This window comes from Hippocampus comes, unplaced genomic scaffold (assembly GCF_001891065.2).
Source record: "Hippocampus comes isolate QL1 unplaced genomic scaffold, H_comes_QL1_v1.1 scaffold95, whole genome shotgun sequence".
NCBI lineage: Eukaryota > Metazoa > Chordata > Actinopteri > Syngnathiformes > Syngnathidae > Hippocampus > Hippocampus comes.
The window spans coordinates 211,852-230,010 of record NW_017805778.1 but is presented as its reverse complement, the minus strand read 5'-3'; the positions used below and the strand labels follow the sequence as shown (position 1 = coordinate 230,010).

Below are 18,159 nucleotides of genomic sequence, written 5' to 3'. Positions count from 1 at the left end.
GTGTGCGTTGGGCTGCTAAATTCGGCAAGGCATGGAGGGAGTGAGTCAGATTCTCCCCTAAACGCAACCATGCAAGACGGCTGTTACAACAGAGGGTGGGGGGGGGGTGGCGGGGGCAATGAGATGAAAGGTTGGGCTCAGAAGAAGTATGGTCAAAGTAATCCACGCGCTTCCACGGTGCGGCATGTTGCATTTCGCCGTCGTTTAAAGGTCACCGGACTGACATTGCGGCGGGGTCAGGAGGCGTGCCCTTGAAGGCGAAACAGTGGAGCCCGCTGCCGCAAACAACTAACCAATAAAAGTGATCCGCTGCATACACAAACGAGAAAGTCCATATATAGAGACATAGAATGCACCCCCCCCTCTTCGTTCTCATATTCATTCACATGTGTGTTGAATTTTAGAACGGCAACTGCCCCCCCCCCCTCCGCCCTCACTTGGACCCCACACTACTTCCCCCTCCTTCCCCCACTCCACAGGGTGACTGCAAATGCCAAATGAGGACACAGAATTTGAGTTCCTATTGTTTCAAACTGCAGCACTGAAGGGAATGTCAACTATGGGCTCAGTCGGTGATAACAAGAAAATGCGGCAAAGCTTGCGGAAGGCGACGCCTCATCTCTCCTTTGATCGTGCATGTTTATTCATTTGGAAGGCGTCGCCGCAGAAGAAATGGGAGTCGTGGAAGTAAGCGGCGGGTGATCTTGAAGGGCACATTTACATGACAATGACCAAGTAAAACTTGTTTTTTTTTTTCGTTAAGATCTGGAAAAGTTGATGGTACAGATGCCATAATCGAAAAAGATTGCCTGGTAGATGCATGCCAAACCGGTGGGTGGTGATTCCCCAATTAGTTTCTGTCAACTAAAATTTATATTTTCAAAAATTACAACAGTAAAAACTTTTTTTTTGTTTTTTTTTTTTTAAACTATTGTTACTTTTCCAATCGGTCAAACCAAGGGACTGTCTGTTCTTCATTATAGAGATGAGTTCAAAATGCTAAAAATATCTCTCTTTATAAACTTCCTTCAAGTTCTCAAAAAGGTAGCTCACACGTGGGGGTGGGAGGGGGCAACTAGAATAAAACATTTTCATAAAAAAAATAATAAAAACAAAAAAAAAAAAACAGCAATGGCTTCTACCTCTTGGCTTTATTCATAAGCCGCCAGCAAACTTTCAAGGTCAAATCACAAATGTTCATACAACCAGTAACAGCCATAGCATGTTTGTGCAGTTGTTCCCGGTAATTAAAGAAAAAAAAATCCCCATCCCCCTTCAGTTCATCAGCCTGCCAGGTTAGAAAAACAAGTGAGCATTCACCTCTCCCAGCAACCTTTGCACACTGCCCCGCATTCCAGGCCTGAAACCCGGTACCTGACAATTGATAAACAACTGACTCACTTGTTTTCCCGGGGAACCCGATGACTTGCACAGTGCCGCGAGAAGCGTCAGAGCTGGCACACAGACCAAAAGAGAGACCAGCGAATCGGGCCGAAACAAATTCAGGAGAGGATTGGCTTGCGATTTTTCTGACAGACGTTACAAATCGGATTCAAATTCAGAATTCTCCTCAAATCAAGCCTCACTGCAATGCTCACTATGTTGAGTGACATTCACAAACATGGCAGAACATGACGTCAAAACAAGAGAAGCGATGACTCTCGTCACGCGCTGATTCGAGAGGTGCATTCAAGGCTGTGTGAGGTCGACAGCGCTTTCGAAAGTTGAACGCGATTCGATAAAGCGAGATCGACTGCTTGCCGTCATACCTGTATAAATATGCAATTCGGTATGTGTATGCATGCATTTTTCTAACCAAAAATGGTCTACATGTTGTACTCATTGACATGTTCTCTGTACATGCAAATGTTTTTCTTTTTCCATATGGCTTTTAGAGACTCTCGTGCTTCAAAAACAAAAGACCAAGAACTTCGTGATCTGCCCTGAAATTCATATCACGAGAATTCAAATTCCGCATTTTCATGTGAACATGTACGTTTCCTCTTTTATGTAACTAAATCGTTTAGGGAAACAATGTCTTAGCAAAGCTAAATCCATTAAAAATATTGATTTGGAGCCCTATTAGTGCGAAGATGACAAAATTCAGTACTCTGAGGTGCAAAATAATGCAAACAACACAGCTGATACCATAAACATGTGTTGTACTTTTGACTTGACATCAGCCACAACCGATTCATTTCCGGTTATCGAGCGTGTGCTAACTATGTAGCCGTTGTCTTATTTTACTCCTCGATAATTATTCATTGTAATGCTTTGCTGTTCAAAGCAGGTTGCTCCCCACCCTAACGCGGTTCAAGTCTGACTTTGGTAAGTACCGATTTTGGTCTTTCATGACTCGGCGTTTCACATTAGTTTTCACATGAACGTCTCCATCTTCGCGTGTTTCCTCTTGTTGCTCGCATGCTTAAGCTACGCCTTGTTTGCCTTTAGTGATCGTGGTACTTGTTCAAATTTTAGCTTATTCTAACTAACATTGTATGAAACAATATTGTGTCAAAGGTTGCCCACTCGGCATCCATTGCAGCATGGTCATCCTGGAAGGGGGATTTCTCCCATCTGCGGCCCCTTCTCAAGGTTTCTCATTTCCCCCCCAGAAGTTGTTTTTAAGTTTTACCTTGCCCCCCTGCGGGTTAAGGTCAGGGGATGTCGTCAACAACAAAACTAAACTACAACGATCACAAAAACGCGTCGTCTTTGATCGCCATTATGATCCCGACACGATAAATCATCCCGCCCTACTAGCAAAGAGCCAAGTTCTGTTGTGAAAGCACAAACAGCAATTCACAAGACTTCACAACCATTCCGCCCCGGAGTGTCTTTTCAGGTAACAGCGACTTCTGAAATGCCGCTGTTTGGTCACCTATCCGTGTAAATAATCCCTGCCTTGAAGAGTGTTACATGAAAAGCCAGTGATGCAACAGCACGCAGAACGAGGTGAAAGGTGATATTTTGATGGCAACTGTTCATTCCCGGAAAGACAACCCATCAACAGTGTAGTATTCGGCCGTATAAACACAATAGAACCAAACGGAAGACGAATCAACCTGCTCAACAGTGAGGTATTAAAACACCGTTTCTTTGCTGGTGTTGCTACTTTAATTCAGCCAGTGTAGTAAACACATGCGTCAGTAGTACACTAGATGGTCGAATGCAACGTCTCCTGAGCTCAAATGACAGCAAGTATAGGAATATAGAAACCATGAATGATCATTTTAATGGCGTCAGGAAGAGTAAGGGGCATTCTAGATTGAGTTTTGTGTCGTATCGTTGCAACCTGGTATCCATGAAGCCCAAAGCAGATGAAAGGCTGAGCAAACAGCTCTCCTTCACATCATGCTCCTGTGAAATTCCTCGTCGTGTCATGGGTGTGACGAGAGGGCGACGAGGGGGTGACTAATCCAATCTAAACATCACCGCCTGCACCTCACAGCGATATTTGGAACAACTCCCCTCGGTCGCCGTGACACACAAAACTGCACAAAGTGAGGCCTGCGCGTGACCAAAGTTGATAGGATACGCTGTCTAACGTGGTTTCGCCCTCGTTTTGTTACATTACAACGTAGGTTGCTATGTTGTTGAGCAACAAGCCGAAAACTATGCAACATTCTTCTTGATTCGGCGCCCCCCAAAATACATGCCGATTACCAACTTTCAGCTTACAGTCAGTGCGCTGAATCCGGTAACTACAAGCCCGGCTGCAGGCGGAAACACTGCGCTCTCACAATTTTTCATAAACTTGGGAATGAAAATGAGCCTCAGCGCTGCCTAGCAACCACGAGTCAATCTGCAGAGTACACAGAAGCACTACGCCGGATCCTGCTCCAGTAATGATACTACTCCCTTCATGAATGAAAGCTTCCTGAATGAACGCGTGTACATCATGGCACTCACCTTTCACAGCAGCGGCAGTCGTCTCCTTGAATCCAAGGCTGGCATAGGGGCTGGAGTTGAAGCCATTCATACCACCCTTGCATCCGCAGGCAGTTTTGAATCTCAGCAGTCCATCGCAGCCCCCTAACCGGCATCCACCGAGAGCCCCCTCCATCAAGTTCAAGGCAATGTAGTTGAGTCCGTTCTGATAGCCCGCAGACGTCTCCCTGCTCATCGGGGTGCTGCTGCTATAGTCCTCATCGGGTCCCTCCGAGCCCCGCACGCCATGCGACACGTTCTCCACCGAAGCCGAACTGTGGCGTTTGGTGTCGTGGGCAAAGGATGGGCACACGGGCGTGACAGTAGTGGTAGAAGAGAAGGTCTCGGAGCTGTGTCGCCGGCGTCCCTGAGGGTCGGCACGAATGACTTTGGCCCCCCTATGAGGATCTGCAAGGGGCACATTCAGCGACGGTCCCCCGAGAAGAAAAGAATCCACTGGCGCCGCCGGTACTCCGTCCGCGACAAGGCTGCTCTCAAGACTCAGTCTATGGACGCAGGCGCTGGGGCTGGTAGGCAGGGGGGCATCATCGGTGGCACAGAGCGGACAAAACGTCATCTCGGTGTAGTCATCCTTGACTGCCGCTGGCTGACACGCCAGACTCACATGATGCTGGAGAGGATATTCATCCACCACCACCCCTCTCACCTCTGCCGGACCCTCTACGACTTTGCTCTCCTCCTCCTGGTGCAAAATTCCCCCAGGGGGAGAAACCACACTCTTCGGCGAGGCAAGGTCCACATTAACATAGTCCGAGAGCGGTGAAGATACCTCGTCTGGGCATTTTGAGCCTTCAACGGATGCCACCGCGTCACTGGAAGCGCCGCTGAAGTCGATGTTAATATACTCCCCCGGGCTGCGCGGCTCGGAGGGGAGCGGGTGTTCGCTCATACATGGTAAGGTTCTGAGAGAATCTAGAGCCAGGCGGGTGGGTCGGCATGCCCTACTCCTGTGCACCAGACCACCGTCACTCCGAGCCCCCCTGAGAGGAGGGGGGGTAGATGAAGTTGCGCCCGGTGTCACAGAGTCTCCCAAAGACACGGGACAGTAGTTAGACTCCTCTTCGATACGCTGCCTCTGTAAACACATAACCACATATTGGTCTGTGTCAGTGGACCCGCTGCGCTGCGACTGGCCCTTAATTGAATGTGGCAGAGAATAAGGCTGTCTGTGTTGTTTCTCTCCTCCGGAAGAACTCAGGATATGGTCTCCAGGAGACATGTTCAGGTACTCTCCATTGGTGAGCTTTCCGTCAGTGCTCTCCATTGACATTTTGATTCCGCACCACATGCGCATGTAGCCGTTGTCTTCAAGGGAAATACTGCCCGGGGACTCCGTGTGCGGGGCCAGCCCTGCCGCAGAGGAGGGGTGCGATCGGGGGTTGATGATCTGTTTCGGAGCAGAGACACACATGGGGCTCATAGGCATGTAGGGGTCATTCTTAGCTCCTGACGTATGGGGTGCCACGCCTGGCATCATAGGCATGTAACCACTGTCGCCCTGGAGACAGTTTGATCCCAGTCGGACCTCCCTGTACTCATCTTGAAAGGTTCCTTTCGGAGAGGCTGTGAGACATCTGCGAGAAGACTGGCTTCCACTGGTGTAAGTGGCCCTCATTAACGTGTACTCGTCGAGGGAGGCCGAAGACACCTGAGGGAGACACCTCTGCTGGCGGGGGGTGGTCAGAGAGTATGTGCGCTTTCGATAAGCCTTGTCCAACTCTGGGAACCACCGATAGCCGTTCTGGTTCTGTTGTTCCATCACCATATAGCCATCGAGCCTGCTGCCGTCGCGGGACGGGGGGGTATCTGCTCTGAGTGACTCCGGGGTGTTGCTACCGTACGTCAGAGGCAGCCGGAGGTCGCGGGAATCCGCGGGGCTCGTGCCGTACTCCTCACATGATATGAAACCAGCGTCACTCGGGGAGCCCGAAAAGGAGGCACTACAGCTGGAGGGACGAGGAGCGCTGCTATCTGGACACGAGGACAGACTCGCAAGACTGGGGGCGGCCATGGGCGGGGAATGAGACAGAGGCATAGACATGGACTTACTGTGTTGCAGGGAGGAGGATTCGAACGTCCGACAGGGGCGTGCCGTGATGGTGTGAGACCTGCTCAGGAGGGTGCGGTGGACCCCCGGGCTGAGGGGGCTCCCATTCACCGACATAGGGCGTGTCATGGTGCCGTCTCCCTCGCTGGCCGTGCGTATCCGACAGGAGGAGAATTTACCCACAGGTGAGTTTGTAGCCATGCTGTCAGTGCGTGACCTCCGGAGAAGGCCGGTCTGGCTGGGGGGAAGGTGGTTCAGGTGCCGCCTAGTGGGCACAGAGATGGGGTTGGTGCCCGACGATTGGCTTTTGCTGCGGGGGCGGAATTCAGAGAGCTCCTTCATCGCTTTCATCGCTTCCAGGATGGTTTCGTGGATGTTCTGCGCCACGACAGAATCATCGGCTTGCATCCAAAGCTCACCGGGTCCGGTGGCTGCAGAACGACCCACCTCGATGAAGAAGAAGCTGTCAGAGTGGCCGCACCTCCGGATGTTCATCAGCTGCAAAATGACCGAGGCCACCTCCGTGTTGAGTTTCACAAAACTGATAGTCCGACTGGATAAGCAGAGTCTGTAGACGCCGGTTAAATTCCTGCTCTGCCCCAAGCCTTTGGACTTCATATTGACCTGCCATACCTCCTTGTAGGCGGCGCTGACCGGCGTGATCACGCCGTAGCTCGCCTCGTCGAAGCCCACCAGCGAGGACGCAGAGTTGGAAGCCGACCCGTCGAACACTCTCCCCTCCGCGATTAAATCCGTCAGCACCCGGTACCACCCCTCCTGCTCGCCCTCGCTGTCAGCGGCCACGGCAAAGTACTCGTCCTTGGTGTACAGCGCGATGAGATATTTGTGTTTGGCGTCCGCTCGCTTGCTGACGTTCAGGCAGCAGTCCAGCGGGATGACCCGCTTGGCGGTAGACTTGTTCCTCCATTTCTTCTCGCTCTCGTAGTACTCCAGCCGGGCAGGGCAGCCCTCGCCGGGCTCCCTGAGCACGAAGAATCGCTTGTGTCCGTGTTTGTGCTTCCTCAGGTAGCCGCACTTCTTCACGCCGGCGGCCGGTAGTGGAGGTCCGGCGTCGCTCGGCGGACTCGCCATTCTACTCTTCAAAAACACTTACGAGGAGGAAGAAGAAATTGGAGGACAGACGACGCTCGAGTTCCTTTTTTTGTTGTTGTTGTGATTGTTGTTGTTTTTACGCTTCAATCGTCCTCTTGCTTCCCCCACGGCTGAGCGATAAATAACACATGTCGGCTGCTGCTGCTTCTGCTAGTGCTGGTGTCCGGACTGGGGAGGGGAAACATGTGACCATTTACACACTCAAAGGAGGCGGAGGAGGAGGGAAACTGGAGGGGGGTGGGGGGTTACGCACACGGCCAGTGGGCGGTGCCCGCTCAGCTCATTGTGCTCATTGGTGGATTGAGCGTGAATGCAAAGGGGCGAGGAAAGCCTCCTACTACCGTCACTCTGCCCCCTTCCGACCTGTTTGAGCCTCGTCAGGGATCCGTTTATTTATTTATAGCAGAGCAAGCATTTTGGCTCCTTCGATACAGCCTCCATTTTGCGTCATTAGAGCACTTTAATCACCTCAAATCAGCATCACGCTTTTACTTTTAAAAGCAGCCCTCTCAGTCAGTCTGTCTGTCTATCTATGTGGCGAAATACCCACCGCCCTTTCGATCAATCAGTCTAGCAATCAATCTTTCGATCATCTAATATTTTGCGTGTCACGGCTAGGCAGGCGAACTAAAATGATTGGCACGGCTCTTGGTATCATACACTGTACGATAATAAACAATACCTCAGTCAAACCGTATCTTTATTCTCTTTGTAAAGGCCGATTTTATTGGATTATGCAAGTGTTCCCAATTTTTCACAATGCAAATTTCAGTTTGTCCGTGGAGCGGAGGCATATTCCAAATATGGTTGTGTGTCGGGAAAAAAAAAAGATGATGTCAGGAATATCCATGCGTCAGAGGCTGGCAGTGTGCGTACTGAGCAAGCGCAGCAGCCAGCTGGGTACCACGACGTGTTTGGGATGAGGATGAAGATGGAGTGAAAATGTTCAACTTACTGGAGGAAAGAGACGTCACATGAGAGATAAATCTGAACAAGCGACGCGGCTTTCGTGACGTTATTTCGTTTCAGCTGTTGCAGAAACAACCTTCAACCCCCTTCCAACGCAGCCCAGCCCCCATGAACGTACCCACACATCCCTCCCCATTCATATTCCAATTTTTCTTCTGACTCTACTTTGCTGGCTCAGCACCAAACGATGCCTTTCTTTTCCCTTTCAGAGGCAAGGTCGATTATCATGCCCGGTGCAGGTCAATTATGCCACCAAGAAGCAATTATTTGACTTTGACGCCACCACAAGAAAGCAAACCATCAAGTGCTCTCAGCAGATGCAATATTAGGTACACCAGAACAATGAAATGAGCGTTGTCTATCGTCTCTGCAGTTAGGTCAGGAATTATTTGCACATTGACAGTTTTGTATGTTTTGCTGTCACATTCCACCATTTTGGGGGGTGGGGGGGGGGTATCAAGATGTGATTGAAGCGCAGGCTTTTAGCTTTAATTTAAGTGAAAATATGACTTTTGCCGATTAGGAATTTCTGCCATTTTATGCGTAGTATTCAGGAGGTGGGAGGGGTAGTATTTGAAGTGACTTCATTGTTATATATAATCTAACCCATTCAAATATCCACATTCTATAGTACTTGTCCTCATTGCAGTGTCTTGGAAAAAGTATTTCTACCCTTTAAATTTTTTCACATTTTGTGTGCAACCCTGAAATAAAACCTGTTGGAGGCTGTTCAAGACTTGATATTGTGAGATTCATTTTCAAGCAGGACAATGGCACTGCACAATGCACACCACATACTGTCCGTATGAGGGCGAATTGGGAAATATCCCATTTAACGATAGGGCACCAGGCGGAGCACACCTTGAACTTTAACCCTGGAGAACCCAAGAACCCTTTTTTCTTTGGAAAATGATGAATTTTACATGAAATGACTGCGAAATGTTCACTGAACACCAAAATATGTGTTTCTTCAAATATTTAATGCTTTAATCCTAATTTAGGATTCGGGCCAAATTTGACCCTTTGGGATTTAAGGGTAGCATTTGAGGAGCAGAATTTATAGGGGCCAAATTTGACCCCGTGGGTTCTCCAGGGTTCGCAAAATTTTCAAAACACATCCTAGTATGCTGCAATGTATTAGATCTCCTTAAACTTAGACCGTGCAGGCATTCCTAATAAAGCATCCGGTGAATGAATGTAGTTTTCATTCGGGGGTCTTTCATGCGTGGGGGCACATCTTGTGTTTTGCACACTTGCCTCTGCAACATTTGAAACCGTGTTCGTCTCAGCCTAAGTGCTACGAAGTCATATTTGATATAAATAGATGTGCTCAGATATCTCCCCATAGAATTAGCGTGGTTCCCTCCCCACCCTCAGTTCATCTTGGGTCACCGCTACGAGCGTGTGGCCATTTGCTCTCGCATAAACAACAGGTACTTTAACACTTGGTTAGGTTATTTAACGATGATCGAACAAGGCATTTAGACCCGTTTATGTTGTTAAGGTCAAGAAAATATTGAAAATAAAACTCCTTCCTCTCACCCGGGATACAATGATTGAAATGAGTACGTCCCTACCTGTCAGAATCACCTTGTATGATGCTGTGACCCAATGTTTGCGAGACGGGCACAAAACGATCTGGAGGCGGGTGACTTGAGTTCAAATCAGAGGCAATGACAATATCTTTTCTGCATAATCTATGAACCATAAGAAATGCAAATGAGTGCCTCATAAAGTAGCAATAAGGGTGGGACTGAGGGAATCAACAAAACTCAATATGAACGCCCTTTCTTAGGTAACAACATGAATATTTGTCATTCTTCCAATTTACACAGCACGGCGCATTCAATTACAAGTGAATTAAATGGATGGATGAATCTGATTTACACACTTTTAAATTGGACCGCTGGTCTTCAGAGTATGAAGCCATTAGGGGTTTTATAGGTTTAGTCATTTCGGGAAAAGATTAGAAGCTGTCTAACATGACAGCGAGGCATCAAGAACCATCATCAATTTCCTGTCTATGGAGGAACTTCCATGCATCCATCCATCCATTCATTTTCCAAATACGCTCATGCGGGTTGCGGGCGTGCTGGAGCCTATCCCAGCTGTCTTCAGGCAGTAGGCGGGGGACACCCTGGGGAAACCGGAGTAGCTGGAGAAAATGCACGCAGGCATGGAGAGAACTTGCAAACTCCACACAGCAAGGCCGGAGCCCTGAAATGAACCCTGCACCTCTCCACTCTGACTACCGTGCTAACCAGTCGACCACCGGGCCGCTATGTTAAATAATCATTTTGAATAAAATAAAATTACATTGAAGTCTTTAAAAAAAACCTCCAACAAATGGCAGTGTTGTTACATTGAAATAAAAATATAATATACATTATTTATATTGATTTAAAGGGAAGGTTTTGTTGGTTGGATTAATGATGCTCTTTATTCATTACATCCATCCATCCATTTTCCGATCCGCTTCTCCTCAAAAGGGTCAAAAGGGCCTATCCCAGCTGTCTTCGGACAGTAGGCGGGGGACACCCTGAACCGGTTGTCAGCCAATCGCAGGGTACACACAGATGAACAACCATCTATGCTCACACTCACACCTAGGGGCAATTTAGAGTGTTCAATCAGCCTGCCATGCATGTTTTTGGAATGTGGGAGGAAACAGGAGTACCCGGAGAAAACCCAAGCATGCAACGCAGATCGGAACATGGATGGATATATATACAGTAATCCCTCATTTATCGCAGTTAATGGGGACCAAAACCACCCGTGATAAACGAAATTCTGCAAAGTAGCAACCAATTAACATAAACAGGTAAAAAAAAAAAAAATAGCTAGTTTGCCATACTGAAATTTTTACATAATTTCTACCAGCAATTCCCAACCAGGGTGTCATGGCGAACTGCCATGAGATATTATTTATTGTATGATATTTACATTCATGATTTACTTTCATTTTGACAATGATGAACCAAATTGCCAATTCAGCCCCACTCAATGTTACATTGTCTCATCTTATCCATAAAATCCTGAAAATAACCGGATCTTTAAGAAAAAAAAAAAAACAACAACAACAACAACACAATCAAATAGGGTTAAATTATCCAAGAGAATTAGTCATTCTAAGTCTGTGTTTTACTCCAACAGCACGTAACGCTGAAGATGTAATCTCATTTAGCGTATTAAACTAGCTTTCCAAGACAAACATCCTGGCTTGGCCCATCCGTTGAGTCACATGCTCATACAGTCTCAGTCACTCGCTCCACTGTCACTGTGTGCAAAGATTACTTTCATAAGCTTCATAAAGCAGATTAGAATCGCGAATCTGATGAGATCAGATTAAGGACAAGCGCCATGGGTCGTGGTAGTGGGCGGGGGCGGGGGGGGTCAAGATTAGGCTCCGTCATACATATAAATCGCCATCAAACGAGCACTACAACGTCTCTTTAACCGACCACCGCATTCATCGCATAAGCCAACGGCATTAAAAAAAAAAAAGATGAAAGCCAAAGATCCTCGCGTGTCTTTCATGGGAATAGATTAACCTTTGTTACAGTTTACTCTTTTCAAACTGATGTTCGGTTAGTGATCCCAGAGTCTCCCACCTTCTTCTGGAAAGATGAAGTTGTGTTTGCGCAAGGTGTTAGCGGCGTCATAGTGGGTTTAAAAAAAAAAAAAAAAAGTCTGTTTTCCTACACACCGAGCGATGAGATTGAACAATGACAAAACAGGGTTCAATATGAGCAAATGACTATCCGCGGCGATGATAATGAAACCACTATTCGGGGTCTTGAGTTTATGCGGTATGGATCGCTGGCTTCGGCCCGACGTTGTCGCTAATAACTGACTCGATTTCCTGATCAATACGGTGGAAATTGAAATTTTCTGGCAGTTAATTTTTGTAAGCTATCGAGCTGGCCCAGAGGCATACACTGATTACGATTTTCGCCTTTATTGGACACGATTGCATGGCAGCACAGAAGCAATTACAGGTGTGATCGTGTCGGTTGGGTAACTCGCCGGAAAGAGAAGAACACTTCCAATTTTCACCCTTGATCAGGATAGCAACTGTGTAACGAGCGCATCTGACTAGAACGACCCTCAGTTAAAGCGTTTGTTTGCCCAGCAGTTTGTTAGGAAGTAGGCAATTTCCATAATTTGTGAGGGACGATGAGCAGGGTGCCCCCATGATTCTGAAGGCAAGCGAGTTTCAATTGTTTGATTTGGGTTCTTAGTAACAGCGCCACCATCTGGCAAAACGTTGATCTTTTTAAACAGAGAGGCAATTATTTATTAATTTTTTTTTTTTTTTGCGCTGACTCGGAATCTGCCCTCATTTTGTTTCTCTGACACGTATAATAATATTAACAATAATATGATAAATAATGTATTGTAATAATAATAACGTGTATTTGCTAATATTAATTTATGAAGGGTTAGGGTCATCAACAGGTGTATTTTTTATATATGATATGAATTACAACACGTGGTAAAATCTGTATTGCGCAATAGGTCAAACTTAAAAACAAAAACAAAAAAAACAGAAAGCATTTGCAAGAAAAAAGAAGTGCTAGGGAAAAAAAATAGTAGAAGACATGATTGAAGTCAGTGTCAAAAATATGTTTTGGGACATCTCTGATTAAAATTTGTCGTTGACCAGCGTTGTTTTTGTGAGCTGAACTTGTTTGAGAAATTTCAAGGCAATCACGTTTATTGGATGAAGAGAAAAGGAAATGAGTGACTTGCATCAAGGTCATCCAGCGTAAAAACCGGACCAAAGGAACGACCCCTTTGATGAGACCAGCCGAAAGTCACACAAACAACAACTACAGCACCAAAAGCTTGTAAAATTTTATGCGCAAATGATTTTTTTTTTCTGTGTATGAGAATCTTCAATTCAAAGTGACTTCTTGGGCCATTTTATAAAAGGCTTCCCATTCATTTTCGACCGACAATGGATATTTATTACACACTTCAGCCAATTAGGTTGCCACGGTTACATGGAACGGAACAAAAAAAAAAAGGATTTTATTAATTGATTAAAGATTCATATATTCATACTTTTGTCCGTTCCTTTCTGTCACGCAAGCACTTTCAAACATGTTCTCATTTCACGGGTCACTGAGTCAGCGATACATTTCTACATTTGCGAGGATAAGGCCGTACATTGCGTGACTATTTGATGAGATATATTGCGCGCGGCAGCAGGGAACAAACTGATAACAAATGTATTCATCGACACAAATGACTCGTATGGCCGCGCACGGGCGGGAGGGGAAACAACAACAACAGTGTAATCTGGGCCCGCCTCCCTCGAGATGAAATCAATACAAATGCATACGTTATTCATGCTCCATAACAACCTCATCAGTCATTTGTCACAATTATGCCTCATGCGGTGTCACGTGCTGGCATGGAAATGACAGAGACACATGATCTTATTGTCTGGATTAAATATGAATCTCATGAAGGCGTTCTGTCCATATTCAAGGACTTTTTGACTTTGCTGTACATCAAGGAAGCTGATTAAGTGTGGCCAATACTTTCCGTTGACTATATTTGTTCACGTTGCCTTCCGAAGCCTAAATCACGCAGTCCACATTTAGAGCAGCTGAGAGAAGGCGGCAGGGGAAAGTGGGCGGCATGAATAGTATTAAAAAGGGAAATGATCTAATCGGAAAGTGTAGGATGCTGATCATTCATGCGTGCTTGTGCGTGCGTGCGTGTGCGTGTTTGTGTGCGTGTGTGTGTGAGAGGCCTGATTGTTGTTGTTATTTATCCTGAAGTGACCCCGGTGGTCACATGAATACACAATGAACACACACCGCACTCGCTCCACAACGTGCAACATCCAGTCGCTTGCTGTAATAATTCGATCGGAACGAGCAACTTTATGAGTTTAAAATTGACCTCCGAGGAAGCGTATTATTAACAGAAGATGATTAGTAATGCTCAACAGTAATCGTGATAAATAATATATTAGCACCTTGCAACAAGGGGATTTAAGTCAGACCTTCCACAATAAAGCAATGAATGAGCATTTTTTTTTTGTTTGTTTTTTTAATCGAAAAGCGCTATCTGCCATTATGTAATACACAGAATGACTGCACACTTTACTTGGTACACTAGCCAACGCTGTGACAAGGTAAGGTATTTTGCGAGTAAAGATATTTTTGTCCCGTCAGCATCCGTCCCACTTTCCCATGGTTAAAAAATCGGATGGACACAGCGTGGTCACAAAATCCAATTATCGATGGTCCTTGAGAGCCATTTGACATGCATTCCGAGACCACTGCACGCATACACATCCATACACGTGCGCGCGCTCAGAGACACAAGGTCCTCACAGGATGTGCTTTTCTCAGAAGTGATACTACAACCTTGCTACGCTACGTGCTAGAAAACAAGCAGACAAAAAATGATGATAGGCTTGCACGCCTATCATAGAATACAGGCTGTATATGTTTGTGCTTACAGTACAAAGTGAGATACCAACAGAGAGAGATGAACATGCAGATGAATATCAACACAATAAAAATAAATGCAGATAAGGAAAGAAAAATGAAGTCCATGGGCAAAAGTGTACCCTGACACATTTGTGACTTTTGTGCTTAGTGAGCAAATCACAATCACCCTCTCATTGACAAGCAGCAAGTTGAGGTTACAGTTTTTGTTTTGTTTTTGTTGCCTTTCGTCAAAGTAAGAATGAACACTGAAGGTAAAAATAATACATAGATGATCATATAATAGGTTCGATCATAATGAATAAAATTAAGATGCAAGAAATTATTTTTTTTTAAATAAAGTTTTCATTAAAAAAATGTAAATGAATAAAAGGGACTGAGTACAAAATAAAAGAATAAAAACAGCAACAGGTTAAATATGTATTGCAGTGGTTTTCAGTTTCATTTTCACTTTCACATTGAAAAAAGTCTACATACTGATGGCATGAAAAAAAAAAAAAAAAACTAAAAATAAAGCAAAGCCATGCTGCCCAATAGTCTCTAGTATTGGGCAGTATGGCTTGATTTTCTTCTTATTATTATTGTTTTATTTAACTTTCGAAGGAGGCAATTGTAGTTTCATATTTTGCTTTGCTTTTAAATACGTTAAATGCGCCCATACGTCATGGAACTTTTGTACTTGTGCATGTCTGGAGGATATTTAAATATATATATAGACTCCTTTTCAGGCAACACAACTAATAATAAATACAAGCAAATATCCTCCATTTTGGGATGATTTGCTCGAATCTATGATATAGTGTATATACCGTCTGGAAGTGTTATTGTGAGAGATCTTTTGATTAGAAGCATATAATTTCTCCATTGCGAGACTAATAAAGGTTTTCTTATCTTATCTATATATATATATATGTATATATATATATATATATATATATATATATATATATATATAAAAACGCACCAGTACAAAATGGTTGTCACATGAGGAACACGTCATGAAAGAGTTGAAATCTTTCAGCCATCGTGTATTTCATTTCTCTCCCGCCATCGTATATTGTTCAAATATGATTCTATTATGTTCTTTCATTCATTCAAACAGATTTTTTTTTCTTTGAGGTGCTGGTGGGTGGAGATCACAGAGGATCACATTTGTACTACGCAAGGAGGGTGGGGGGTGGGGATGGTGGAGTGAAATAGTCACAGTGAAGTTGGGGGCGGGCGGAGGATGTGTGGGTTTGGAGTGCTCGAGTCGTTTTGGTAACAGCAGTGGGAGTGGGAGGATGTGAGGAGGCGCTCGGATCTAGCCAGAAAACACATTGCATCCGCCATCCGCCAAAGGGATTATTCTGAATCGACACACTGGCAAAATAAAGCATCTTCCATGGCCATACCATTGTTAACCATAAGATTTTATTATTTTTTTTAAGAGTTAACGTATCCACCTCAGAGTTCAGAGGTTGAGGTTTTGTATCCGGGAATCTTCTTCTTATGCTTGTGCGGGTTTTCCACAAGTCCCCTGCCCCACCTTCTCAAAAAAAAAAAAAAAAAAAAGTATTCAAGCTTAATTGAAGACTGTCAATTGTCCATATTTGTGAACGACAGTGCGAATGCTTGGTAAATATATATTATCAATATAAATACAAATTTGATCACAAAATACATAAATATGTCAAACAAAATGAAATTGTGATTGTGCTGACTTGAGTGTCGTTAACTTTTCCCGGATATCGCCTGGTGTATTCTCCATGCGACTCGAAACAGGAAATGTCTGGAGATGTAAATTCCATCCATCCATCCATCCATCCATCCATTTTCCGATCCGCTTTATCCTCACAAGGGTCACAGCGGGTGCTGGAGCCTATCCCAGCGGTCTTCGGGCAGTCGGCGGGGGACACCCTGAACCGGTTGCCAGCCAATCGCAGGGCACACAGAGATGAACAACGATCCGCACTCTCACTCACAACTAGGGGCAATTTAGAGTGTTCAATCAGCCTGCCAGGCATGTTTTTGGAATGTGGGAGGAAACCGGAGTACCCGGGGAAAACCCACGCAGGCCCGGGGAGAACATGCAAACTCCACGCAGGGAGGCCAGAATCGAACCCTGCACCTCCGCACTGTGAGGTCGACGCGGTAAGCACTGGACCACCGGGCCGCCCTGGATGAGTAAATTAAAAGAGATAATTCATGGATAACCTGGCAAGAAATTATGATGTTTAGAGGTCAGCGCTGCCACCAAAATGCCACCAGATGGCGCAAAATCAAGACTTTGATAGTAGACAGGGCTTTGGCCACTGCGATAGAATCGAAAGAATCAAAAACGATGAATGCGATGTGATATTTCATGTAAATGTGTGCTTCTGACACATACGAGCACAGCAAGTTTTTCTCATTTTCCGCTACTGTTGACGCTCTGTCAGTTTTGGCCAGGCCGCGTGTCAAGGCTTGATGGCGAGATGATGCTATTTCACGAGGCGCGGCCCCGACCGCGTGGCTGGCGGTGCGTGCCATCCCAATGATGATTAGCTGTGATGCTGCGCTGACTGAAAGTTTCCAAAATGAGCAAGATGGATAGTGACAGTGGCGTGCTGTGTCGGCGCTGTATTTTTAAAAGGTTAACAGCGTGGAACTGCGTCGTTCGACTGTGGCGCTGATGAAGACAAGTCATGCCGTGAAAAGTGAGCTCGGTGCAAAGCCTTCAATCTGGGGGCCCATCACACGTCTGCGAGCATCCATTTTTGTCGTCCCCGCCCACTCACTAATGCCGTTCCAGAGTTATCGCTCGATGCCGCGCCCCACAGAAGCGCATTCTGGTACATCCCAAAGGCCTTTGCATGCAAATGTGTTTTTAATGATTCTCCCTATTTATTTAAGTCGAATGCCGTATGTTTGCAAAGCTCTTGGCCGTTGACCCGCAGCTATTAGCATATTCACGCTACCTATTTGGCTTATCGGTGATATTTGTTATTAGCTCCGCCTGCCATTGGGATGCAGCGTGTGCAAATAGAGAGTGCCTTTATGAATGTGTGTTGCTTGTATATAAAATATTCATCAACCTCAATCCCAATACAGTGTTGCAGAGCTTCTGTTGCACCGTGTTGGTAGATGTCGAAGACTTGAGGCGAAGTTCGGCCAACTATGATACTTTTGCAATGGTCCACTTCGGTTGCGTTCAGTTGGGACAAAATAAAAATGGATTGTTCAAGAGTAAAGTGTTCACTGGGCACGAATGAATAGGCTTGGGTGATGGAAGTCTTCAACAGTTGGCTTGCAGAAATGAGATAAATACTTTTGAAGATTTGAAGTCAACAAATAATCACTTTTATGAATGGTGACTTCACTCACAAACAAGAATAATCAGGATTTTTTTTTTCCATAATCGCCCAGCCCTAGTGTACCGTTGTTTATTTGCATGAGATAGCGGTGTAACGAGACAAGAAATATCCGTGAAAAATACAATGTAACGCTTGAACCTTGGGGCATTTTGAAGGAAGCAATTCTTCTTGCAAGTGCTGCAATTAGCATCATGTCTCCTTTAAAAGGCAGTCATCAATTGATATGGACTTTTGAACTGTGCAGTATTTATGAAACAGAATATGCTAATGAGTG

General features: G+C 45.5%; 1 protein-coding gene across 2 annotated transcripts in view; it reads right to left on the bottom strand.

Annotated features, from left to right (window-relative positions):
* irs2b (insulin receptor substrate 2b) overlaps positions 1-7,326 on the bottom strand; it is a 14,476-nt gene extending 7,150 nt beyond the window's left edge. For both annotated transcript variants that reach the window (XR_002169997.1, XM_019884710.1), the window contains exon 1: positions 3,913-7,326. Coding sequence is in view for 1 of the 2 variants with exons in the window: in XM_019884710.1 (XP_019740269.1) it covers positions 3,913-7,090 (3,178 nt within the window). In the remaining variant the exon portion in view is untranslated. The remainder of the gene's footprint in view (positions 1-3,912) is intronic.
* Positions 7,327-18,159: the final 10,833 nt, after the last annotated feature.